At 64.1% G+C, this 27,072-nt stretch overlaps 1 protein-coding gene across 9 annotated transcripts in view; it reads right to left on the reverse strand.

Moving 5' to 3' along the window:
• Positions 1-27,072, reverse strand: part of LOC117640877 (proteoglycan 4) — a 50,493-nt gene that overhangs the window by 19,089 nt on the left and 4,332 nt on the right. For 6 of the 9 annotated variants that reach the window (XM_034377858.1, XM_034377876.1, XM_034377838.1 and 3 more), the window contains exon 2: positions 1,666-1,702. The exons of 1 other annotated variant lie outside the window; for it this stretch is intronic. In XM_034377858.1, coding sequence (XP_034233749.1) covers positions 1,666-1,672 — 7 coding nt within the window. In that variant the 5' untranslated portion in view covers positions 1,673-1,702. Of the gene's footprint in view, positions 1-1,665; positions 1,703-10,451; positions 10,492-27,072 lie in introns of all 9 variants that reach the window. 2 more of the 9 variants (XM_034377849.1, XM_034377894.1) reach the window with 1 other exon arrangement.

Below are 27,072 nucleotides of genomic sequence, written 5' to 3' on the forward strand. Positions count from 1 at the left end.
GTTCCCGTCGACGCGGCCATCCCGGGCCAGGCCAGCCCAGGCCGCACTCAGGCGGGCAGTAACGCCCCGAGCTACACAGGGCGTCCTCTGTGCGGCCGGCTGGCCGGGCCCCATCACTGCTCCGACAAGCCGAGTGCGAGGCGGCCGACAGAGCGGCGCCGCCACACCAAACCACGCCGCCGATCTGGCCGTTTTTACAGTGTGGGCAATCCGCGGTGGCTCGCACCGCCATCGCCATTAGGACTATCTGGAGCGGCGAGCGCGTACACTGTACCAATGCGGCCACTGCGCGCCACCGCACGGCGCCGGCGTGGGCAGAGTGTGTCCAAGTGACACCATGGCCTACAACCAGTGGCCGGCAGCCCGGCGGCAGCGCGGCCCAGGCCAGAGCTAGCCAGCGCGGACCGCAGTCACCTGCCCGACGGGGCCCTCCGAGGGGCCCTCCGCCGCCGTCACACCCGCTTTCTCGTCCTCCGAGGCCCCCGGCTTAGGCCCCGGCTTGGGCCTTCGTACACAACCAATTGACACCAATCCATCCCCGGGCGGGCCCGCCTCGCTTTTTCTGTATTCCTATTGCTCCTCTCTCTGTCCGTCTCACTCCCTCGCATGCCGCGCGGTGCACTTACACGCGCGTGCGAGAGGGACGCCGCACGACGAAAGGCCGACGCCATTTCAATACGCGGGGGCCTGGCGAAACGCGCATCTCGTCCGTGTCTGTCTGTCTGTCTGTCTGTCTGTCTGCACACAGCAGGACCGCAGGCACATTGCAAGGAGCCAAGGCCGCCCCCCATGATGCCCACAACAATAGCGAGTCATCGCTACCGCTGCTGCTCGGCGACCCACTGCACTGCAAGCGCGCACGCGCCGCGAGGTTTCAGGTTCCCAAGCCGCAAGCTGGCTCTGGCCGCCTGCGTACACACGCATCGTCATCGACGTGCGTAACCGCGAGGAACCGCCGAGATAATTTTCGAAAAAGAAAGGCAACACAGGAGCCGGTATTTGAACCCTTGACGTCCAGCCGGCGGGCACGCACGCCCACAACGGCCTTGAGGACGACCTTGTCATCAACCAAATGCGTCACGTGGCCGGGAGGACATGCCTCTACAGCCCGCGACCGGACCGAACCGACCCGAACGGCGGCGGGACCAGTCAGTGCTTTCGTCGCCCTGTCTCTCTCGCACTCATGGGGCGTTCGGTGGGCGCGAGGGAGACGAGCGACGCGCCGGCAAGCCCCAGGCCCACCTACGAAGCGAGCCGGGGCTTGCAGTCCACTCACGTGCCCAGGCCAAAGCGGGGAGGCAACATTCTGCTCCACGTACTCGCCGGTCGGAAACTAGAAGCGACTAGTCGAGAAAATCTTTTATTTAGTGATTTTCCACGCGGATTCGAAACGAACTGCAAGAAGGCGGTGTCTGGCGCGGCGGACCGCCCAACGAGGCCCAAGGACCGGCCTGCTGGCTAGCGTGCGTGGACGGACAGCGTGCGAACGGCGGGACGTCCCCGACAACGAGGAAGCGGGGAAGCGGCTTGGGAACGTCAAGATGATCACCACTATGATGCCCATGCCGGCCTGCCACAGTGCTTTCGTCAAGCCGTCTCTCTCGCACTCGCGGGGCGGCCCACAAGGGTGCGACAGAGACGAAGGGGCCCGAATCCAAAGCTCACCGTTCATCTGACCGCACCAGCGGCACCCCGCGGATCACTGCAACAGACGAAAGAGGAAGCGTTACAACAAGCCAATGCAAAGCCGGGCCAAAGTCAAAAACCTGCAATTTTCATTAACCACCGACCGAAAAGATTTAAGCGTGCGCATATTCGCAGAGGACTCTGGACGCTCCGAGTCCCTGGCACGAAGTTGGCTGCCGTGTCGGCGGCAAGCGGCAAGCCTCCCGATTATAAGAGACTCCCATCCTCTTTCGGTTTCAGGTGGGAACTGCTTCTGCCGTTGCCATGCAGAGAGCATCATCAGCGACGACAACAACAACAACGGCCTGCCCTGACGGCCGCGGCTAGCCAACCACACACACACACACACGTACACACACTCACACACACAGAGGCTGGCCGTCATCGCGCCGCTGAACTTGGGGGACAGTATTACAAACACAGTCACGATTAGCGGACACGGCGCCCGGAGTGCCACGGAGTGCCACGGAGCCGAGAGGGCAGGCAAACACTGCAGTCACGACGCTGCAAGCGCCCTTCCGAACGGCGCTGTCTCTCTCTCTCTCTCGCGGAGCGCCCAGCGGGTGCGAGCGAGACAGACGCGATTCGGAATACGAGCGCGGCCATAGAGAGACGGCGGCTATCGCCCGGTCGGATCGGATGCAAGTGCAGGGCTTTCTTGTGGGCGGCGGGGAGGACGGCCTGCCGGCTGCTGCTGGACCTGCCGGACCCGGAGCGCCGTGCAGCCTAACCCACTTCCGGGGGTCCAGCGGGACGTGATGCCGCCACGTCCTGGCGCGACTAGTCGGCGTCATCATCGCCAATCCCGTTAATCAGAACCCCGTTCCCGGTTCCCCGTTTTCGACGGCCCCCGATTGGCTCATCCTGGAACCAATCCAGTCGCCGCGACGCGTTCACACCGCCAGGGCCCCGGCCTGGAGTCCCGCCTGGAGCAGCATCATCCACGCAGACTGAACCAGTTTCCATTTTTTTTTGTCGCTCGCTAGCCGACAACGCGGTTCCTAGCCATCAAAGCAAACGAACTATTTTTTTCATCATTTTTTCCGAAGCTGATTGAGCTTTAAACAGCCGCAGACGTGAAACATGAGGACGGCGGCCAATTTCGCAACTAAAACCGCAAGGCGCGGCAAGGCGCCCCCTCCCCCTTTCAGCCACCAATTACAGCAACCGAGTCCGTCTGCCGGCCGCGGCGCCACGGCCAGGAAATTACAAGCCCGCCAATAATAACAATAATAATACGAACTGGTCAATCAGCCGGCAGTGGCGCACATTTTAGCAGTCGGTCTTCTTACCCGCGACGATGAGCAAATCGGTTCGGAAATAAACCATTCTCGCGGAGTACAATGCGAGAGTGAGAGGGTGTGTGTTTTTCCGACGCGCCTAGTGGATCGGTAATTAGTGCGAGAGAGACGGACGCGACGCACGCGACAATGCAGTGGCCTTGCGCGGCAGAGCAGGGTCAAGTTCGTGGCCGCGCCGCGCCGGCCGCCGCACGACAAGCTTCTCACGCCACGGGGCGGGGCGGGGCGGGGCGGGGCGGGGCGGGGCGATCTCCGCGGCCCCGACCGACACCCTTGCTACACCTACATTCTCTCTCTCTCTCTCTCTCTCAAAACTCACCCTGCGTCGTTCAACAGCATTTATAGCTGCTTCGCGATTTTCAAAGACTTGGTGATCCGTTTTACAAAATGCTGCCGTTTTAAAGTTTTCCCAGCTACGCTGATCAGCCTGCACTTGTAAACCCTTGACACCGTCCATAACTTGCAGGGATTAAAACGCGCGCCCCGTTCGCTTCGCCTCGTCCCGCTGCCGGTCAGGTTGCACAACAACACGCGACCCGAAGGGCCGGGCGAGGCTGCCAGCATGGCCAGGCCGCCAGGCCGGGCTAGGAAGTGCACACAACGGGGCCCTGCCTGGACTCCAGCGGCCAGCACATTAATTTCCCGCCAGGCTAACCGCACACTTGTTTGGCTAGGCCTGCACTGACTACACGCTGCCGGCCGCAGTCTTAGCCCAAGCGGCCGCATGGGCAATAAATAAAATAATAAAATAAAAATAGTAACGCTATAATTTTTTTTGCAGAGTGATTTGGGGCGAGGATGCGGCGATGACAGAGTGCATTTCCAGCCGAGCCCCGCTCGCATCTTCTCCTCCACTTTGCGGCGCTCCGCTGGCCCGGCCGCCGTGCGGCGCGGCACGGTTCGTGCGGTCAGTCGCAATAAAGGCGATTCGGGACGCGTAGTGGCGCAGTGCCCCGCCACGCTGCACGGGCAGAGCGAGGCGGCCGCGTGTGGCGCCGGGCACCATGCCGCCGTGCACGGAGGCCGAGGCGCCGGGGCGCTACGGCGCGCCAGCGCCACTCCGAATGCATCTGGCGGAACCAACGGCCAACCTGTATGCATCCGTGCTTTCCGCCGTTTCAGAACTCCGCCACTGTTTGCGGAACACTTCGAGCCGGCCTGCTGCGTTTCAGTGACTTTTTGGCCTTTCACTCCAATCAAGCGCCTGCAGAGTCCGTCGATAGGCAGTCCCGCCGAACCGGCGTGCGTGCGGGACGGCCTACCCCGCCTCCGTCAGGGGCTGTGGGCGCCTGCGAGGTAGGCAGTCCCGCACGCACGCCTGCTCGACGGGACAGCCTATCGGCAGATTCCGCAGGGGTTCACCTCGCCGAACGGACAATCAAGTAAAAACAAAAACACACGCAGCAAAAAAACAACAAAATTAGCCATTTTTCCCTAATCCGCAACACGGCAATCCAGTAAGACAGCATTTCATCTTAGTGAAACAATCAACCATTGTGTTTGTTTTCTTTTTCCGATGCGATGGCGTTGGATCGGCAGCGCGCGAGGCCACTTCCAGCGTCGAGTCGAGAAGTCGAGAGTCCCTCCCCGCCTCGCGGCCGCGGCCGGCCGATGACGAGACGAGACGAGGCGAGGGCCGCTGTGTCGCCGTGGGAAAGCCTGGGGCCTCGTCAACCGGCCGGCCGGCCAGACCGCATCTTCACAAACAGCCAGCCAGCCGGCCAGCCAGCCGGCCAGCCAGCCGGCCGGCATCAAACTAAACTGGACACAGGTCTCCTCGCCGATGGCGCTTGCCGTTCAATCAGCGCTTCCCTCCTCGGACCGAATGCTCGCCCCGTCTCTCTCGCACCCCTACGGGCCGCGGCCGCCGCGAGTGCGAGAGAGACAGAGCGACCGGGATCAGGCCCCGCCCATCCCATCTCCACTTTCGCGGCGAGGCGCGGCGAGGCAGAGGCAGCCTCCGACTCTGACAAGGTGCGAAAAGTAACAAACGACGGCGCCGAGCCGGTGCCTCCGGCTCGCCTCTGGTCGACGTCGATGCCGCCTCGTCGACGACACGCTTCTTCCAGCGTCGTGCGGAGAGAGCGCGGACTTTCGGGAGATGGAAGACAAAGTCGCGCCGACCAGTTCTGTTCCTTTCCTCGTCGCCATTCTCGCCGTTCATCGGCGGCAGTGTGGTTGCGTCATCTACGATAATTAAAACACGTCCCGCCGCCCTTGGACCGGATCACTGCCCAAAACTTGGTTATCTCGGCGTGGGCGCGGCGGCCCTGCCTGCCTACCAGCCCACAGTGGGCCAGGGGGCCGAAAACTCTAGACGCGTTTTGAGCTCCGGAGTCGCTACGTGGGACTCGAACCGAACGTGTGACCCCACCAATGGATTGCTCTCCGAACGAGGAATCCATTGGTGGGGTCACACGTTCGGCTCGAGCCCCATTTAGCGACTCTGGAGCTCAAAACGCTTCCGGGATTTTGGCCGCCTGCACCGGCCTTCTGGCCCACTGTGCAGCCTGCCCCCGGCCAACTGGATCGGCTCATTTTTCACTCGGGCCGCGCCTTGCCTGGCTGCCGTGACTCGCGGCGTCTGATTCGGGCCTCACGACGGATGGCGGCGGAAGCATCAAGACTGTCTCGCGGAGACGCCGCGGGCCGCGGCGCTGGGCCAGGCTGGGCCGCAGCGCACCGCCAGCAGACCGATTCCGAGAGTAGCTCTGTCTCTCTCGCACCGACCAGACCGTCCCGTGAGTGCGAGAGAGACAGAGCGACTCTCGGAATGGCGCTGCAGCGTACCGCACGGCCGGCCGCCTCGCTCATTTCTCATAGCGTTGTCCCGCTAACACCCAAGCCCCCGACGCAACCCCCTCCCCCTCCCCCTCCGCGGCGGTCACGGCCTCCGGCCTCGCTGCCCTCCGGCTACTTAGCAGAACTGACTCGGCGGCGCGGAGGCAAATTAGGCGGCAACTCTAGGCCGGCCGGGCGGTAATCCTATATAAGCCTGCTGGCAACCCCGAAAGCCCGGCGGCTGGCTGGCGGCAACCCTATAGTCGCGGCGATGCACGGCGCGCCCCGCGGCGGTCCTACGCGCTGTAATTATCAGCTTACGCAAGCCGCGGGGCGGGGCGGGGCGGTTCATCGGCCGCCCAATAATCGATATCGACCCGCCTGGGAACGAGGAGTCGCTCAAGGCCTCCAAGGCCTTCGAGGGCCCAAATTACAATTTTACACGCCTCGCGGGGCCCTCCTGGGCGGCGGAGCCGGGGAAGGGGGACTACACACTGTAAAATCACCAGCAATTATCGCGGAGTCGGACCGAAAAAAGAGCATTTTATGCGGATGACATCACTTTTGCAGTGTGAACCACGTCCTGTAACAGTGTAGCACCTCGCCAAATGGGAAAGCACATGATGCACCCCGACCACACACAAGTCCGGCGCGGACCACCGGCGGAAACAAAGCCTCGGCTGTGACGGCGCGGCACCGCAGCAGCCCTCGCCCCGCCTTCCTCCACAATGCACTGGACAACCGCGAAACTAATGCCCTTCACTCCGCCAGCCCTCCGCCAGCCCGCCAGCATAAATGGCATCGGGGCCATTACCGATTTCCCGGTACGGCAGCGCAGCCCCGCGCAGCGCAGCGCCATCGGCTAATTCGCTGGATATCAAACTCGCCGCGTCTCCGCGCGTCTTCGGCCTGCAGGGACTGGGGACGCCGACGACGACGGCCAGCACCACCAGGTCGCCGACGACGAGCACCAGCACCAGGTCGCCGACGATGAGCACCAGCACCACCAGGTCGCCGACGACGGCCATGTCACCGAAGACCAGCACCACGTCGTCTCTGAAGACCAGGACGCCGACGTGCAAGGAGACGACCACGATGACGACCAGCGCCACGGCGGCCCAAGGTGCGAGCGCTGAGCGGCTCCAACTCCAAATGGGGCCAAACAATGCCACAATGACACCGACCGGCCGCCCCGGTGGAAGCGTCGCGACGCCGGGGCCCAGCCGGGCCCAGCCAGGCCGGCAGGAAGGCACGGGTTACGCCACGGCGCCGCCTTCCGGCGTCGAACAAAAGCGAATAGCTTAGCGCGAGATGAGAGATACGGAGAACGGAGCCAGCAGCCAGCTGGAGCTAGAGCCCTGCTCAGCCCTGCCCTGCGCCGTACGTGCCCGTTGCGTCAAAGCCGCTTAATTTCAAGGAAAGTTTCGCCACGTGAGGCCAATTGGCGCGACACGAGAGCGTGCCGATGCCCTTCCAGTGTGCCTTCCAGGCCTGCGGGCTGCCGTGGCGGCCGTGGCGGCCTGGCGGCGGGTCGAAGGTTACCAGGCCAGCCGACCGACGAACGAATGAATAACAAGGCTGCTGGGCGTAGTCGGCCAAGTCGGCGTAGTTTGGGGTTTTAAATAATAACCCGCCAGCGCGGCTAGCGCAGCCAGGGCGCAGCCAATCACAGACTCGTTCTGGCCGACGCATTTTTCATGACCCCAGCCCCCGGAGCCTAGCCGCCTGCCTGCAGCCACCTGGCGCCCTGCCCGCAAGGCCCACTTTTAAGGTCGGCGGGAGATTGGAAAAAATAATTGAATTACAAAGACAAAGAATCTGCTGTTAGAACCAAGGACCGAGTCGTGCGCGCTGCATTATAAAACGCGACGGCAAAACAGTCCGCCAAGCGGCCACACTGCGAAGACGGACAATACGGCCCCCAATGCTGGCCCTAATTGTACAGTACACCGGCAGGACGACGACACGCGACACTGCAAAAACGACACCGCCTCCCATTTCTCGCGGTGTAGTGTAGAGTGGATCGCGCGTAACGGTGCCTGCGAGGGGATGAGCTGAGCGCGGGCCGAGGAGAGCGAGAAAGAGAGAGAGAGAGAGAGAGGGAGAGTGGGAGGGAGAGGGGGGCGGGCTGAGCGGTACCGCGAGGCCCAGCGACGCGCTCCCACATGCTAAACTAACCAACCAACAGGTGGCACGGCCGTCTAGTCGTATTGCACCCGATAAGCCAGGCAAGCCAGGCAAGCGAGCGGGCCGCGCACCGCCACCGCCACAAGGCCGGCAGCCCTGCCAGGCCCGCCCTGCCGAGTGCGTTCAAGTCGCCGGCACACCGGCGGCAAAGCAAACACAAGCTAAAAACAAGCAAAAGCAAAACGGCACGCTGATCAAGATGGCCCGATCCCCTAGAAAAAGGCGCGTCGAGGGAAAGGCAGGCAGGGAGTTACGGATCCACTTTCAATTGAGCCGGGGAGTCCATCACTGTGGGCCATCTTGGCGGTGCTTGCTTCCTTGCCGCGCGGCCACGCTCCGCACCCTTTTCTGCTGCCCGGCCCTGCAGGGCCCCGCTGGGCCCCGCGCCGCGTCAACGGATGAGTCATCTAGTGCCGCCCTCGTTTCGGCCGTGCCGTCACCCTACGCGGCGTCCGTCTGTCCGCGCGCCCGTTGGACCGTTGGGACGGATTAGTATACGGGCTGCCTTGGCGACGGCCGCGTCGACTTTCACGAGAAAAGTGAGAAGAAAATACATCGAGAACAAGGAGGCGGGATGGCGCGGGGCGTGGTGGCACGCGCGACGCAAATTGGCCGGGCGGGGCGGGGCAGCTGGCCGTTCAGCGCGGGGAGAAGACGACGTTCTGATCCCGCGTTTCCATACGCATTCCCCATTGGCTGGCTCGTTCATTCGTCCATTCATTCACTCCAGGCCGATCGCTGCGCTCCACCCGCTGCGCCATTGGCTGCGCCGTCCGCGGGGCACCAAAGGTTAACGAACGTGCGGCCGGCGCGGCCCCAAGCCCCGATGGCCCCGATGGGGGCGCGCGGACGCACTGTGCCAGCGGCAAGGCCCCACGCCGCACCGCGTCGCCCTGTCTCTCTCGCACCCCTAGCGGCCCGAGCGCGACGGAGCGAGCGAGGTGAAGCACATTTCGGAGTGGGCTTTGCCTCTGGGCTTCGCTAATGTGACGAATATAACGCGATGCGGCGGGCTGGAACCGCATCGCCGCAGCGCGACTCACGACAAAGGCAGACGACGACCACGACGACGAGGCGGGCAGCCGCGGCCAGGACGACGGCGACCGCAACGAGACAAGGCGGCGGTGCACGCGGTGCAGGCGGTGCGCTCCACGGTCTTCCTCGGTGACACTGACCCCGCGCCTCGCAGCACGGCGACGACGGCCTCCACGTCCACGTCGCCGGCCTGCCCGTCGGCCCGTCGGCGCGCTGACGGCCACGCCTCGCCCCGGGCGCCGGCGCGCACGACACACACAAGGACGTGACGGACGAAGGCGTGACGAGGCGCGTGACGGGGCGCGTGACGCGGCCGTGACGAGGCGACAGCGCCGCGACAGCCGAACCAATGCATATTCATTTCAATGGCGCGACACCTCGGCGGCGTGCAGACGCCCCGCCCCGCCCCGCACTTGCACAGCGAGAAAATGACAGTCGATTATCGCCGCGCGACAAGGGGAGAGAAAGCCGAATGCATTTTCAGCAACAATAACAACAAAAAAAGGATGCGTACAGCTTTCCCTGTTCCTCTTTATGTTTTTTACTGGCGCTTTTTTTTGCGTGGTCCGCTGGGGGAATAATTACTCCGCGCACTCCGTACTCCGCGTTTAAATCAAAGCAAGCGCTGGCGTCGACAGCGCGAGGCTAAACAGGTGCCGCGTGCCCACACTGTGCAGCACTGTGCCACACAGCCGTCATGCGCCTCGCCTAGCCTCGCCCACGGCCTGGGAGGCCTGCCATGGGACTGCCCCGCGACCCGCCAATGCGCAGGCCGGCCCGGCCAGTGCACCATTCAATGCATTCGTCTATCTATCTGGCCGCTGGATCTAGAGACACACAAGCGCGGCGCTCGGCCTCGCCTTTGCCGGCCTGGGCGCAGCCTCGGCGCAGCCGGCGGCGGAAATTCTTGCATGTTTGCCGATCGAATTAATGCTGCTATGCCGGCCGAGAAAGAAACGGACGGAAGGTGACTCGATAATTGCACGTCGAAAAACAGCAGCGTCAAAAAGCACTTTAAATTAACATTCAAAAACATTTCCAGGTTTCAGATACATTTTTTTTTCGCATTTTTGTGTCTCACATAAATAGTAACATGGAATCAAAGTCACTTGGCACTTTGGAAGCCCCGTTTGAGAAGCGCTGCTAAGTAAGCCAGCAATAAGCTCTGCCGCCCGGCTGCCCGGCTCGCCTCTCGCGGACTAATCCAACACAATGACGCACGTAAAAAAAATATTAAGTGGTCGTAACGCCACAGCCTGCAGCCAGACCCGCGTCAATCCCAGTCCAACAACGATCCCGCTGCACCGGTCACGTGGTACTACACCAGAAACCGTCTCCCAAAATCCAGAGTTATCGTCAGCCCAGCGATTCCGTCGCTCTGTCTCTCTCGCACCCGTGAGGACCGCCCCACGAGTGCGACAGACGCACAGAAGCACTCAGTCCGCAGCACGTAAGACGCACCTGCATGCCGGGATGCTGACCGCCTGGCTCACCAGCTCACCTGAAACAGTCAAAATACTTCCATCAGAAAAACGCAACAACATCCAGGGCTTACAGTGGGGACCTTCTCCACGATGCAGTTTTGCAGTGCCCCCTTCAAGGAGTCGGCCTGTTTCGACAGTGCGGCAGATGCGCCGCCCCGCCGCAAGAAGAGGAACAAAAAGGGAGACACTTTCTTCCGCGAGAGTGAGAAAGTGCGACCGATAGCACGTCCCATCTGATAGCGCAAAACTGGGCCGCGGACGACGGGCGGGGCGGGGCGGGGCTCTACTACATTCGGGAGGACCTCCGCGCCGCAGCGCCCTGCCGGCACCACTCAAAACCGTGGAAAAAATCCCACAGAATCGCGAGCGCCCAATACACACAAATAAAATTGCCGTGTGTGTGTGAGTGAGTGTTCGGCGATAGCGATCAGCCGACAGTGCGGGGCGCGGCGGTCGTGGGAAGCCGCGGGCCGCCGAATCGGTGGTCACGGCGTCGTCGTCATCGCCCTGTACGCCGAGCGGCAGGTAATTACAGTGCAGTACCAGCCGGAGAACAAATAATATTCGCCGCCGCGGTGGCAGTGAGGCAGCGAACCGCAGGTGCATTCCGTCAGGGCTTGGGACGCGCCGCCTCAGCCTGGGAGCCGGAGGGACCCAGCAGCATCCGGCTGGGCTCCACGACGCTGCTCGAAATTCGAACAAGCCGAGCGATGGAGGCTCCACTGCCCTCAGCCTCTCGGACCTCGGCCTCAGACCTGACCCGGCGGCCAACGCGGACCCGGACGCGCGCCGGAAGCGTCCCGCGTGCCACGGGCCACTCGCCTCCGTCTCGGCCTGCACCGCCTCCTCCCGGCGGGTGACGCAGCCGGATCCTCCGCCCCATCCGCGCGGCCGGGCGAGGGCCCCGCAGGCAGATAGCAGCAAATTGGATTGCCGGTCGGAATGCAGCGGCGGGGCGGCGGGGCAGCGAAGCCCTAGGGCGGGCCGAGGGGCCGATGTCCTGGCACACTGCAACGCCTGCATGTCGCGCTAAGCCCAGCGATGCCCTACGAGGCGCCGGCCGGGGCGCCGACGGCCACGACCCCGGTCGAGACCCCGGTGCACTCATCGCGGGCGGAAGCTCTCCCTCTCTCTCGCTCTCATGAGGCGTCCGGAGTGAATGGCCACCCTGGTGGCGTCGTGTTTTTCATTTCCATTCGAGCAGCTTAGTAATGAGTGGAGCGCCACCCTCATCGGGGGCCTGGCGGTGGGGCGGGGGGCCTGCGTGGAGACAGGTGCCCTTTCTCCGGCCAAAGGCGGGGCGGGGCGGTGCAGTCAATCCGAGCCGCATTCCGGGCTGAGGCAGAGCAGGGCCGCGGAGTAGGGCGACACACTGCGGGAGGGGGAGTGGCACATCACGACCATTGGGTACACCCTTTACAGCGTTTTACACCCCGCCTGTCGGCGCCGAGTTAATCACCCGGTTCGGCTCCGCAGTGCAGGCAGACACGCCGGCGAGCAGGCTCGGCCGCTGACAGCGCCGGTCGGACAGACCAGCAGGACGCGGCTACACTAGAAACTCCATTCCAGCGCAAAGCGCGCGCATTCCTCACATTTCGCTGTCGTCAAGTTTATTCGACGTTGCGCGCCGTTTTTCGCAGTGTGGCGGCGGGGCATGCACGCCGGCGCCCTTTCTCCGCGACCCCGCCGGCTATGCCGCGCTATGCCCGCCGGAATGCCCGGAAGCAGGCAGCCAACAGCGCGCTCTCTCGCACAGCCACGGCACACTGCGAGTGCGAGAAAGACAGCGAATCAGAGTACAGTAGCCCCGGCCAACCACGCCCTTTGCCGAGTCGAACTTATCAACGGTACCGCGGCGGTACCCCAGAACGCTCGGAATCCGACAACCTTTCCCCGGCATGCTTTGCAGTGCAGGTGCAGTGGCTGGGCGTCGCGAACCACCACGGTCACCTCGACGGTCACGGCGTGGACGTCCTTCTAAGTCGTCACACATTTCCCACCCCGTCCCCGACGCCATCGCCTGCCGCTGAAGTTTCATTCCGTTGACGGGCAGCGAGCCTCCAGCGCAGCCCTCGGCACTCCTCTCCAGCGGCATCAAGGCATCCCAGGCGCCGCCAAACCGGTTCGACTCATCGCCGCCCCTTCCCCGTCCTCGCCGTCCTTGGCGGGGCCTCCGGCGAGACTCCAGCGCCTCCAGCGACCTGGCATTGAACCACAATTGGGCTGGCCGCCGAACAACGACGCCGAGGTGAAGGTCACCGAGTATCACATTTCTCCCGAACGAACAATCAGTCTGTCTCTCTCGCACTCTATTTCCACCAGAGCGCGCGAGTGAGAAAGACAGAGACAAGCACTGTTCGGAATCGGTGTGCAGACGAGGAGGACGTCAACAACCACGCCGCCAGCGATTGCTATTCCGAGGAGCGCCTTTTTAAATATTCCGCACCGCGTGATGTCCCAAAGGGGTACTGCTTCACACAGTGGCGTGACACGGCACGGCCACGCCACGCCACTGCCGGGCAAAAACAAAACCAGAAACACTAACGAAGGAGCGACAGCAGCGGCTGGAATGCTGCTGGGGATTGCCTGGCCCTGCCTGCCTCGCCCTGCCGCGACTAGGGGGTCCGATCAGGGGTGGGGGTAGTGGGGGGCACTGCAGGCCACTCCAGGCTACTGCGGGGTACCCGTTCGATCGCACAAATTAAGCAGCGAGTTGCGTCGCCCGCGTGCCAAGCGATAGCATCTGCTGGCGCATCGCCCGGCCAAAGTCAACGACGTCCACCAAGTCAACGACGCAGCCAAAAAGTTTTTCTTGGAAATCGGAAATGTTTTACTACTGTAGGTTGGTTGGAACTGAGACTGAAGGCGGTGGTGGAAATCAACCAAATCTCTTCAGAAAGGAAGGAAAAACTGCGTTGCTGAAGCCCGGCGCGTTGTCCAGCGGCACACGATATGTACGCGCAGCGCGGTCAGCGCTCCCGCCCGCATTACAATACAGGAAAGGTTACTGGCAAGGCGGGGCGGGGCGGGGCGGGGCTCCGCTCTGCTGCCTCGAGCCTTCCGCCGCGTCGCGGTACTCGCAGTCCGCGGCGGGGCCCCCGCAGCCCCACGGGCATAGGGCCCCCCAAGGGGCCCAAACGGCAACCACTGACCCCTGCAACTAATCGGCCCGGTATTGGCCTGGCCTGGCCAGCCACCCGCACCTCGCAGTAAGTGCCTCGCAGCCGCGTTTACCGCTAATTTCACCTTTGCGAGCGGCCAGTGCAATGTAAGTACGCCAGGCAGGCAGGTTTGCGCTGCGCGCGGGCATGGCGTCATGGACGGCGTGGTTTGCTTAACGCGCCGGCGCGGAGGCCTCAGGCAGGCTCGCGGGAAGTTCCGCCCTCGTCATCAAGAGCAGCTTGACGGTGGACCGAGGGCCTCCACCACACGCAGGCGGGCCAAGGTCGCCGATTGCGGGCGGGGGCGTGGCGCACCATCATCACGGAGCAGCCCAAGCACAGCCCGCCGAACCTGAGAGATGACAATGGCCGGCGTCTGGACGGCGTCTCGCGCATTGTCTGGCGAGCCACTCCCATCACGCGGCGACAAAGTGGACGGGGTGGACGGGGTGCTCGAGGCACGCCGCCGAGTGGCGCCACCCATTCAATTCAAAACAAAAACGGGGCCGCTCAGTTTGGCGCGAAGGGCGCGGGCGGGCCCTGCACGGCCCTGCACGCCACGGCCATCGGTGGAGGGTTCGTGTCGACACCCGCGCCGGGTCGCGCACGGACAGACAGACAGACAGACAGACAGACAGACAGACAGACAGACAGACAGACAGACAGACAGACGGACGCACAAAGCACGCGTCTCGTGATGATGAATACACGGCGTGTGAATGCGCGAGACCCGCGAGACGCTCCCGCGAAAACCGCCATCGCGTTGGCAATACGGCCGCATGAAAAGAGAGGAGGCCGCAGAGCCGCCGACACTAACGCGTCTAGTGCACACACACTCACTGGGCGCTGACTAAACTCCGCCACAAAGACGCGCCCATTAGCTCGGCATACAGTGCCGCGGCCCCCGACGCCCCCGCACGCCTCACAGAGGGGCGGCGCGGCGGCCCCGATGGGCCAATGGAGCGAGATATTGGCAAAGACTGACCAGTCCAGTCGAGTGCAGCGCCTGCACTGCAAGTAGTTTGCATCGCCGCTCCCAGAGCGGCTATGCCATCGGATGGCCGGCCCGTTGTGCAAGCAAGCAGTGACTGCCGGAGGTGACCGTACCGCCACCTTCGGCCTGGCCGTGGCCTGGCCGGCGGGACGCGGGACGTGCACAAGGACCGTTCGCGACGTAGGCACACTGAAAAACAGGCTCAGCCAATCCAGGGCCGCCATCTCGGTGCCCCGGCCAATGCCACTTTCTTTCCTCGGGGCGCGCAGGGGCGCACGCGCCGACCAAACCCGCCCACGCAACAACAAAAAAAAAGCAGAAAACAAAAAAAAATCACCAAAGTTACCAGCGCCAAATTGGCGGCAACAACAACAACAACAGTGCAGCGGCACGTCCCAAACCAATCCGGCAGCAAAAACAAGAGCAATCTGGGCGCGGTAACAAGATTATGGCGGTGATCGCCTTGTCCAGCGGGCCGCGTCCAGGCGCGTCGCGGGGCCCTGTTGTCTCGGGAGGCGTTCACCCCGACAGTGTGGCGGAGCGCGGAGCAGCGCGGAGCCACCTCCTGGAATTAATGGAACCGCCAGTCCCATTACGATACCCTTGGGCCATTGGCGCCAGCGGCCGAGCGACGCACGCCCCAGCGCACGCCGCAACGGGTGCTGCCAATAGGGGCTACAAAAAAAAGACATCTAGAGCTCCAGCGGCGGCACTAAGACACCAGCGAACCGCCCGCCAAGCGTCCAGAAGCCGATTAGTGCACTAGAAGGGCACAGGCGTTCAAAGACCGCAGCCACAGTGAACTTTTTTCCTCCTTCTCTTTGCTCGGGTTGGCTACGCTGCACGGGTGGCCGTCTATTGTTCGAACGCAAGCGCCACACACACACACACACACACTCACACACATACCGTCCACCAGTAAGGCACATAGCAGAGCTTTCCTTTCATTTTCTTGTGCCCGATGCTTTCACCACCACCACGACGTCCGCGTTGTCCGTCACGTCGGTGACGTCACGCCGGCGACAGGGCCGCCACTGCACCGGCCGGGCCGCTCACCAGTGCAGTGGCGCAGCAACCCGGAGTGATGACACACACGCAGGGGACCAGCATCGCGACATCGCTGCGACGGCCGAACGATCATTTCTCTCGTCGACAGGGGACACGGGGAGTCGAACCCACGACCGACTTCACGATTAGCAGATAATGCCGGCGGTGCCGTGCCGGCGGTCCGGGCCGCAGGGAGGCACGCCGAGCCCTCCCGCGTACAAGTCCCCCCCTCCCCTCCACGCGGTCCGCGCTACGCAGCTCGCCGTGTTCGCTGCTGCAGCTCGCGGCCCAATATGATTTATTAGCTCATTGTTTGCCGGAGATTGGAAAGTCCCGATGGCCCGCGAGGGGCCCAACGAAAGGGGCGCCGGAGCGGCCGAAGGGCCCGAAAGCGGGAAATGCAATCAATGGCGCCGTGCGAATGAGCGGAGGGACACGCCGGCGGGGCGGGGCGGGGTGGGGTGAGGCCGAAGTGCGGGCCAAATCCGAAATCGGAGGCGAAAGCAAAGCAAGCGCGCTGTCCGTAAAAACACACGGCGAGCGCAACGCGTTCCGGTTCATCTCGCCATTCCGCGAGCGAGGCGGGGCGGGGCGCAAGTGCCAATGATTAATGAGGGCGATTCGTTCCTAATAACTCGGCAGCGGCAGCGCGGCCTATGGCTCGGCCTATGGCCTGGCCTGGCTTTGCTGGCCTGCAGCAGCGCGACGGACGGACGGTCCGCGGCCTCTACCGGCGCGTAAAACAACGCCCCGCTCCACTCCGCCCCGCCAAACAAGCAAGGCAGCGACGCGGCGCGCGGGTCGCGGCGGCCCCGCTAATCAAACGAGGTTGAATTAGGCGCAGCCATCCTTGCCGCCCTGCCGCCTCGCCGTGCAGCGCTAACGACAGCCAAGGAATAAATGAATCAGGAGCAGGCGGCGAATCAAGGACAATGGACTCCGGGAAACGGAGCAAACCAACCGACGCGACAGTGTCTGTCCCGCACTCGGGGGCGTCCCCGGGTGCGGGTGCGAGGGAGACAGACAATCGAAGACAGCGCGGCAGCGCGTCGTCGTCGCACTCCCCTCCGCCGCGGGGCCGCAAGGTCGCGGGGCGCCGCGCCGAGTTTAAAAACAATTACGCGCTCGCTGCCGAGATTAGATCCCGCCCGCCGTTTCCGTCGCGGTGTGCACACGCGGCGACGCGGCCCACGCGGACCAGGAAGTTGTCCTGGCCGGCGGCGCGCACCGAGAGCAGCGGGCAGGCGGCCTGAAAACCGCATCCGCGCCGCCGACGTGCACGACGGTGAAGAGGACGGCGAGGTGGACTCGAAGGATGGACAACGAGTCCCTTACCCTGCAGCAGCCCCGCAGACTGTCGCTGTCTCTGTCGCACTCACGGGGTGTCCCGTAGGGGTGCGAGAGAGAGGGAGACGGCGGCACCGCGGCCAGCGGAGGGACACTGATAACGCCGCCAAGGCCGGCGACGCGGTCGCCGCGGTGCTGCCTGCACTGTTCAAAGTTTTAACAGTGGTAGGCGGGCGAGCGACGCAGAAGTCGGCATTAATGCGGGGCGCCTCGCGAATGGGGCAATGCATGAAGCACGGGCCAATGAATGCGCGCGCACGAGCAGTCACTGGCAGCGCACAGCCACCGCGGAAGAAGCAGCCTCCGAAAACGGCACGGCGGGGGTCACCGCGAGAGGCGGAGAGAGAGGCGGGGAAAGGGGCGACGCTTCCCCCCCCCCTTTCCCCCGCGTCATTCAAACGTCACTTCGGCACGCATCATCAACAGGGGCCATTGTCTCGCAACACACTTAACGTGACTCGCCATTAGCGCCATCCCCCCTCCCCCTTTCCTTTTTCCAATCCGCCGCGAACGGGGCCGGGGCCGCCGCGGGGCCATCAAGGCCAAGTATCCCACCGCGGTGGCAGTGTAGCGGCGGCAGCCCCATTTCGGCACAATGACCATATCGACGATCGTGTGTGTTCGCATCGCCGGCCACGGAGAATGCCGGGGCCGCCTTCGGGTTCGGGGAGCTGGCCGCCGTCGGTGAGGCCGCCGTCGGTGAGGCCGCCGTCGGTGAGGCCGCCGTCGTCGTGTGCTGGGGGCCGCTTCCACCCACCGACCTCTGTGACGACCCGTGGTGCTTTTCCGAGAATTTTCGCACATTTTCGCCGACGGCGAGGTTGCCACCGGGAGGTGGTCGTTGACGCGCCGCCAAACCACTCGCGAGATCACCACGGCGCCGATGGCGGTCTCCAGGCCGGGCCTGACGGTGCAGGCTCGGCCGTTCGTCAGGTCTCCACTGCCACGGCGAGCAGCGCGCGCGCACAATGGCAGAAAGAAATAATGACGATAATAACGAATGCAGTGCGAGAGAGGAAAGTTCAAACGGCGGAGGCGTGCACTTGCACGGGGGGGAAAATCGCAGCCAAACTACAGGTTGCGCCTGCAGGTGTCTGTGTGTGTCTGTGCGTCTGTGTGAGTGCCCGTGTCTGTGTGCGTGCGTATAGTTTCCCCGCCTGCTTCCGGCCCGTTCCTCCGGGACCTCCGGGACCACCCGTTCCTCCGGGACCGGCGGCGCGCCCCGCGACTTTTCGACTCGGGGGGCCATAAATACCGAACGAACCAGCTAGCCAGGCGGGCGGCCAAGCCGTGGGCCCTTTGTACGGACACGACGAGAAACTCGGAGTGCCGATCGGAAGTGTGTCCGGCCACCCGGGCCGGCGCGAGTCCCTATTAAGAGTGGGCCGTGTGTGGCAACCCAGTGGCGTGACGCAACGGCCCTCCAGCAAGCTGCAAGCCCCTCGATTCGGCAGGCTGAGGATCGAGAGGCCCTCGGCTGCAGCGCCCCGCGGCGCCCAAAACGGGCGGCGCGACGCGGCGATGCGGCCCGGCGAACAGGCTCGCGAGTCCTTTTTTCCGGATCCAGCGTCAGCCTCAGACACACGGGGCGCCGTGGCGAAATTAGGCCGGGGTGTCATCACACTGTCATCGCCTTGCCTGCCTGCCTGGCCGCGCAGGGGGATGTGAGTCAACGCGCCTCGCCGTCGGCGCCAAGCACTCCGGAGTCGCGTCGCGTCGCGTCCGCGCGGCCTGGTGGACAGCGCCGTTACCTCTTGCAGCTCATCGCCGGGGAGGAGGCCGCGGCGGCCGCGGCGGGGCGTGACGAGACGAGACGCGCTGCTCGCTGATGGACGACACGGCGGCCGCCAGATTCGAACCACCCACCACCGCCACCGAAACTCATTAACCCAGGCGGCCAGGGTGGCCCCAAGCCCTACCTGGTCCTCATCGTGAAACAGTACCAGCGGCGCTCCTGGGCGCTGACCCCTTGTGCCGCACGCTGCATCCCGAGGTGGCCGCGGGGCGCAGGCTCCGGTCGGGCGCCTCCACGCTGTTCAACACCGTTCAGACGGCGGTAGAAAGCCGCGCGTCGACCCGCCTGCAGCCTGGAGCCTGGAGCCGTGCGTGCCGGCCGGCCGTTTACATCGCCATCACAGAGAAATTCGTCACCGCGGCGACGCGCGCAGCGCAGCGCAGCGACACGACCTTCCACGCGGCGCGGAATGAACCGCACTCACGCGGCCAACGCAATGAGCAAACGCCCGTGGAGGCGCCGCGCCGGCCTCGGCTTGCTTGGGCATGCCCGGCACGCCGCGGCGGGGCGGCCATCCTCGGACCATCCTCCCCGCGCCGTGCCGTGCCGTGCCGCCGCGTCGGGTTCGGTTGGGTCGTTTCGAATGCAGGGGCCGACGCCTCACGCCTCGCTACGCAGCCTTGGTGGACGGCGTCCACGTCCACGACGGCGCCTGCCTCCTCTCCGATGCAACAACCCTTCACCGAGAAATACGCGCCGTCGACGGATCGGGTTTCGCCAAACAGGTGCCCGGTGCCACGGCGGCCACGGCCCCCCGCCCGCCCAGCAGGCTGGTCCGCCGTCTCTCTCGCACCCTCACGGCGCGCCCCGAGTGTGCGAGAGAGACAGACGGCAGGGACACACGGCCCGGCACTCTGGCACTCGGCCAGTCGATCGCGGCTCCGCGGCATTGCCGGGCATTGCGGCCTAACGACGCCGTCCATCCTCCAAACGGCGGTTTCAATTAATCTGCCGGCCGGCCACGCGGCCACGCCACTGCTTTATTCGCCGTCCGGCGGGCTGGCCCGTGCCGCCGTCTCTCTCGCACTCGCGGGGCGCGCCCGGCGTGCCGTAGGGGTGCGAGAGAGACGGCAACAGAGTGCTAGGCGCGGCCAAGGGCGGCCGGCCGGCTGTCCGGAAGCGAACCGCGCTGCTGCACATGCAGTGGCCTTTCTCGGCCGACAGCGCCTCGCAGTGCAGTGCCTTGGCGTGCCTTGCAGTGCCACATCGCACATCCAGCAGCCGTCATGTCACGTCCACGTCCGCGACGGTCCACCGGGCCGCTTTCTCCCCCCGGCCTGCTGCCGCACTGTAAGGGACAGACGCAAAGGCGCCGACGCGATGGCGACGGGCTGACCGAATTGGACAACCGATACACCGTAGGCCACTGCCGTAGGCAGGCCGCCTCGCCGCCGCCCCCGCAGCGCGACAGCGATACTGTACCGGTGCCAGGGCAGGCCCGGCAGGCCGCGCCGCGGAGAGAAACCGGGCGGAGGAAAAGAAAGAAAGACAATCGGGTGGAACTTCCACTTCTACTTCCACTTCCCACGACGCGCGGCCCGCCAGTCAGCCGGCCAGTCAGTCGGTGACAGCAGCCAGCTGGTGGTGACAGTGGCGCTGGACCGGCCGTCGCCCCGTCTCTCTCGCACCCCTACGGCACGCCTCACGAGTGCGAGAGAGACAGACTGAGCTCCGCCGGGGGAGTGCCGCCCGCCGCGAGAGAGAGGGAGAGAGATCTTTGTCGCCGCGGAAGGCTAGCATTCCGGATCAAGTATGGAAATGCTAAAACATTCTCGTAAAAAAAAAGAGAAGAAACTGTCCGGTCACGGCGTCGAGTGTGAGACGGAGATGGCGCGAGCATCAACAGCGAGTAAACACGCATCTAAGCGGCGTGATGACGGTAATCGGGGCCTGGCTGTGTCTAATGAGAGCGGTCGCAGAGAGAACAGCAGAGCAGCGAGGAACAAAAAAAAACCTTGGAAAACGTAACAAAGGACAACAGGATTGGCGTGCGCTCCGCGCGATAAGTCGCTCAAATTCCACGCGCTCAAAAGTTGCCCCACAATCGCGATGCATTTCAAACGCCGCGCGCCAATTCCGACGATTTCCCGGTTTGTTTCCCCGAGTCGCTGATTGCAGAAAATTAAAGGCCGTCGCGGCGAGGGGCTTTACCGCCGGCAGGGCCGTAAAACCGACGCCCGGCGGACTCGTCCCGTCTCTCCCGCACCCGCGGGGCGTCCCGAGTGGGTGCGAGAGAGACAGAGTCATTCTGCGGAATCGCTGCGGGCAGGCGTAGCAGGCGTAGCAGGCGTAGCGCAGCGACTGACTGAGTGGCGCGTCGATGGGACGGCAGGACTGCAGGTTGGGCAACCGTATTGTGCGGCTGTGCGGCTCGCTCAGGGCTGCCAACACCCCGCGGCACCGCGGCCACGACGTGGACGACGCGCTTTTCAGCGAGAAACACGCCGCACAGTGGGCCAGAAGACCGGTGGAGGCGGCCAAAACTCTAGACGCGTTTTGAGCTCCAGAGTCGCTAAGCAGGACTCGAACCGAACGTGTGACCCCCACCAATGGACTCCTCGTTCCGAGAGCAATTCATTGGTGGGGTCACACGTTCGGTTCCAGTCCTATTTCGCGACTCTGGAGCTCAAAACGCGTCTAGAGTTCTGGCCGCCTCCACCGGTCTTCTGGCCCACTGTGCGCCGCAATGCGCGGCACGGCACTGGCAGGGAAGGCAGCCCAAGGCAGGGAAGGCCCAGACCAAACAGGATCGCTCACACACGTGTAGCCGACTGGCTGGCTTGCATCACGACACTGTAATCTCACGACGATAGTCAGTCGCCTTGTTTCCAGCTGTTTCCAGCATCCCGCGCGCTGGAGTGCCGCGGAGCGCCGGAGCCGCGGCGTCCATACCGCCAAGACGAGACGAGAGGATATTCCCGGAGTCACTTTCTCTGGACATCGCCACACAAACTGCGCCGCCGCGCCTCGCCTTGCGTCACATTCAAAAACGAGCGCCAAATCGTGACCGGATATCACACCGTCATCGGAAGCCCCGGCCGCGGCGGGCCTGCTGGACCGCCCGGGGCGCCGCGCCGGGCACAGCCTTGCCGCCTTGCAGGTAGTACTTGACAAGGCGATGCCAGCTCACCGGACACGTAATCCCATTTCGGAGTGTCAATTAAACACCCCGACCACCGCGACGAGGAAAGCACGCCTCGTGATAGGTATCATTTGGCTACAAAATTTCAGTTATAACTTCGAGTCATCGCCGACTCCCAAGGCAGACTGTCCCAGTGCGCGCGTCGACCGACAGTGTGTCCACTGGAAGAAACTCTTCTTTCAGACAGTGTGTCCGCAGCGGTCAAACAGACATAGCGGTCCAACATTGGGTCCGATGATTCGCGGCCGCGGACCGGAGTCTTGACCCGTGCGCGCGAACCGCACGCGGTGTGGCAGTAGTTCCGCGACTCCGTTTTGGCTGAGTGACGCCGCCCCGCCCAGCCCCGCCCCGCGGCGCATCACCGGCGTTGCACAAGCCGTAGGGACGCGGCCGTGCGGCACCGCCTGTTGAAACCGAGTGTGTTCCTCCGCGTCTCCCCTTTTTCCGCGACATAATTACGCACGCTATACAGGCGGCCAGCCAGCCAGCCAGCACGTCATCGCAATCCAGAAAAAAACGGCGCGGCAACAACCAGAAATCGCGTTTCAAAATCGAAACCCGAAGGATGCGGTCGGGGCGGCAGACAGTACGCCAGCCAACCACGGCGCGCGGCCGCGATGTGGCGTTTGAGGCGACCAGGCCTCTGCCTCTGCACTGCAAACACAGATGATTCACGACTGCAGATAAATTGTGATAACCTGGCAACGCGCGGCGCAGCGACGCGCCCCTACCCGCAAAATCGGTGGGAACACAAGGCGGCGCGTTTCACATGTCGGCGGCCAGCCCCGCCAATGCACCACGAGTGTGTATATATCTGCCTGTCAGTGTATGTGTGTGTGTGCACAGACGGTCGAATCATCATCACACAACTCGGGCGGAAAATGCCAGCCGAACCTGCTCCGCGCTCCGCTCCGCGCAAAAGATCACCGAAGTAAAGACGCAAGAGCGCGCCAAACTGGGCTCGGCGAAAATGCCAGCAGCAGGTGTGTAGTAGTTGTAGGAGACGTCTTGGGCGGGGCGGGGCGGGGCGGCCCATGGCGCACACCCGTCACCCGTACACACGCGGTGCGCGCCAAGCTGCACAGGTGCTCGCGGCGCGAACACCAGGCCGGCGATAACGCTGCTTGCTTTACGCCCAGCGTGTCGCAGTGTCGCAGCCAGCCAGTCTGCACGAGGCCTCCCCCCCCTCCCCCTCGAGGACGCCGTCGTCGTCGCGACGTCCGGGCCGTCATATAAACCTCGATCCAAATCGAATCAAGTCGCGCTCATTGGGGACACGTTGCGTCACGGTGCATCGGGCGGACGCGGAAGGGCCGTGGCGTGGCGTGCCATGCCACGCCACGCCGTGTCAATGACGGCGCCCGTCGTTCTGATGTCTTTCTAATCGAGCCACTCGCTCGCTAAAGGACGGTCCATACCCAGATGGACACACGCCATCTCCTACTTCTTCTTCTTCTTCTTCTTCTTCATCCCGCTCGGCAGCGTTTCCGGATTTTTTTTCCTGCGCCGTCTGGGGCGAGGCGGTGGTGACACAGTGTGGTGACGGGCCGGCCGGCCTCGCCAGCCGCTGCCTCGCTGCGCGTCTGCAGAGCAAAGGCCTTTCACGACGAAGAATAAGGGTGACCACCAGGACGGCGGCGACCACGACGTCGACCAGGAGGCAGGAGGGAGGTAGATTGTGATAAAGTGGCCCGAGAACAAGCCCTTCCTGTACACTGGCGCGCACACAAGACCTGCCGGGCCGCGCCGCCGCGCCGCGCTACTGCAATAGATGCACACAACGTCCTGCTCCTGCTACAGATCACCGCGGCCGAGATCTCGCCCGCGTCCCGCCGCGTCTCGCCCGGTCAAGCCAGCGAAAAAACAACAACGCGCGCGCGGAAAAAAAAATAGAGTGGCGCGCCATTCATCGACTTGGCATCGCTCTGTCTCTCTCGCGCCCTGACGGGACGCCTCGTGAGTGCGAGAGAGACAGAGCGACGAACGCGGTCCTCTTGTTTGTTCGGCAGCAAGCGCGTGCGCCGGAGTGCGTCGGAGACTGGATGGCTGGCCTGCGCGCCGGCGACGCCCGCGACGCCCGCGACTCCCGTTAGGAAGACGGCGGTAAACCTCTAAGCGCCGCCTTACACCTCCCACCGGCACGGCGCGGCCGGCGCCACTGTCGGGGCAGCGCCGGGCAGCCTGGAGTCCTGGAGTCCTGCTGGAGTCGCTCGCCGCGCCGGGGAACCTGTCGTGCCACGTATCCTGCCGGGTTCGACTCCAGCCAGTCTCCGGGCGGGCGCGATCAAGACGAATCCAGGGCGTGGCGGGGCGTGGCGGGGCGTGGCGGGGCGCGGCGGGGTGGGCGCGGCACGGACCGCTACCCGGCTGCCGGCCAGCTCGGCGGCCCAGGCCGGTCAAAATACAGTCCGAGTACCTGTTCTGATGTCGTGCCCCCTCCCACCCCACCTCCCCCGGCAAGCTGGGGCCGCGGACGCGCAGCGCGCACATCGCTCAGGTGCTCAGCTCAACGCCCGGCCCGGCCCGGCTCATCACTATCTCTGCTCCCAATCCCGCTTTCAGCCAGCGCCGTCAAATCTGGCTTCAAGCGGTTTCTCGGCACAGAGGGCGCGTTTGAACCTCGGCCTCGAGCTCAGCGGCTCAGCGCCCCGGAGGACCCAAGGGACGGACACCGCGCGGCCGGGACAGCCAGGAAGTGGGGAATAAACGGTCGCATTCCGAGGCGGTGATCCACAGCGCGCCGCGCCACGCCACGGTAAAACGTGAAACGTGACGGGGGCCCGGCCGGCCGGCCGATACGGATGGCCGCTGGAATTAGGGCCACGACGTGTAAACAAAGCCCACGCCACTGGAGGCTCCAGCAGGGCGTCGCTCCGTCTCGCTCGCACGCGTGGGCCACTCCGCAGCGGTGCGAGAGAGACAGAGCGGCGAGGGCTGGAGGCTCCAGGCACCCTGCGGGTCCCTGCGCGCCCTCTGCCCGCCTTCCATCCACCGGCGTCCACGTCCCAGTGACACCGCGCCTCGCCTAGCCTCGCGCCTGGCACCCAATCCGGCGTCTTTTTTCAAGAGTAGCGTTTCTAGGTTAGGCGAAGACGGCCACGCCGAAGACGGCGCGAGGCGCGCGAGGCTGGACAGGCAGGGCTGGCGGGGCCGGTCGGTCGAGAAGACGGTTGTAATAACCCCGGCAGGCTACGGCAGGCACCACTACACTGTACGACTCTGTGGCCGCGGCGGCCACCCAATGAGAAGCTCGGCCGGAAGCACTAGCCTCGCCCTCTCACTCGGCCCGGCACACCTTCGTCTCTCTGCCTCTCTCGCACCCCCACGGAACGCGCGACGCCTAGGCGACGCCCCGTGAGTGCGAGGGAGACAGAGCGACCCCGGGCCGACCGCAGCCGGCTCACCTGTTGGGAGCGCGGACCAAAGCAAGTCGTGAGCAGAGTATGATGTGTCCACACCTTTCTCCAGCTCCAGCGCGCTCCAGTCATGACCATCGTCAACCTTGAAACGCGAGCGGCCGCACTGACCCTCCCCCATCATTTTCCAGCGGCGTGGCAGGTGCCCCCCCCCCTCTCATCTCGAAGGAATGCGTAAATGGACGCGTCTGTTCGTTTGTCGTGGGCGCTGAGGGGCGGGAAGGCGCACCACGCTGTAAACAGCACTACTACACCGCAAGCGGCCGTAATAGCACAGGACTGCGCACTGCACTTTTACGTTTGCAACAGGCCAACAAAACGTCCCGGCGCGCACCGAGACGGCAACACTAGCCTCGGCTTTTCGTGCTTGAGGTATTCGCTGTTTCGGTTGCATACCGATAGGCCAGGCGACGATACAGGACGAACCAAACCAACCAGAGAGAGAGAGGCGTGGCATAGCGGGGCGCGGCGGGCGCGCGCGACCCAGTTCAGCTTCCCACTTTCCACACAAACACACACACACACACACACGGGACGCAACGAGTGTTGACATTCTCCGCGGAAGAGGAGAGCAAGCAGCAAGGTGCACGAAGTGGGTGTGTGCGAGCACGCGCGTGCGTGCGTGTGTGTGTGTGTGTGTGTGTGCAGCTGCAGCCCGCGTCACCACCACACGCACCACTAGCGTCGTGCGCTGCGACGACATGACTCGCCTGCACTGGACACAAACACACAAACACGCACACGCAACGACGAAATCCAATCGCATTGCTTTCGGCGCGCTCGAGAGATGATAGAGCGCGCGCCAGTCACGCGAGAAAGTGCGCCAAATTCGCTGTTTGCAGTTCGGACCGCAGGCCGCGCCGCACACAACAACAGAGCGGCCGCCTCCGCGTTTCACCTTCGCCACGCCCAGGGCCTCCACGGCCTCCACGGCCTCCACGCCGGCAGAAAGGTCGCCACCTGCTGCAAGGCCTGCGCGGCCTGCAAGGGCGTCGCGTCGCCACGCCGCCGCGCCGCCGTGGCGGGTGAAAGGGCGTCAACGAGGAGCCGGCAACGGCTTGATCGTGTCGCTTGCCGTGCTTGCCGTCGAGGTGGAGAGGCTCCTCCCCTCCCTCCCTCCCCGTCAAAGGAAGTGACTAAACGCTCCGCGCTCCGCGTCGCATGGCAATCAGACTCAAGACTGAAGCAGGGAGCCTCCTTGCGCCCGCCGGTCTCTGCCTGCATCCGGCCGAGCCGAGGCCGGCCCGGGATTGGCGAGGCAAAGCCTGCAAGGCGGCCGGGTCGTCGACTCTGCATAAACACCTCCAAAAGCAGGCAGAGGGAGAAGCAGACAAAAACAGCCGCAGGAAGGATCACCAACCACGCCGACGTGATTAGAAAAGGAATCGGACAAAAAGCAGCGCGGACCAGCCGATCGAGTGGCCGGGAAATCCCTCCTCGGAGTGCACTCAGACACTAAAACACTTGAAACACTAAAACGCGGCGCAAATGGCGTCCGTTTCCGCCAGTTTGGCCGCTTCTTCCCATTCCGCTCCGCTTTTTCGCGCGGCCAACACGCAGACGGCGTGCAGCGCGTCCAACGAGATGGCCGTCTAGCTCGGCGCCTGTCGCTGTCTCTGTCGCACTCGCGGGCCGGCCCGGGCGGTGCGAGAGAGACGGAGCGATTCTTGTTGGCGGTGGACGGCATGCACGTCGG

This window comes from Thrips palmi, unplaced genomic scaffold (genome assembly GCF_012932325.1).
Source record: "Thrips palmi isolate BJ-2018 unplaced genomic scaffold, TpBJ-2018v1 HiC_scaffold_1, whole genome shotgun sequence".
Taxonomy (NCBI): Eukaryota; Metazoa; Arthropoda; class Insecta; order Thysanoptera; family Thripidae; genus Thrips; species Thrips palmi.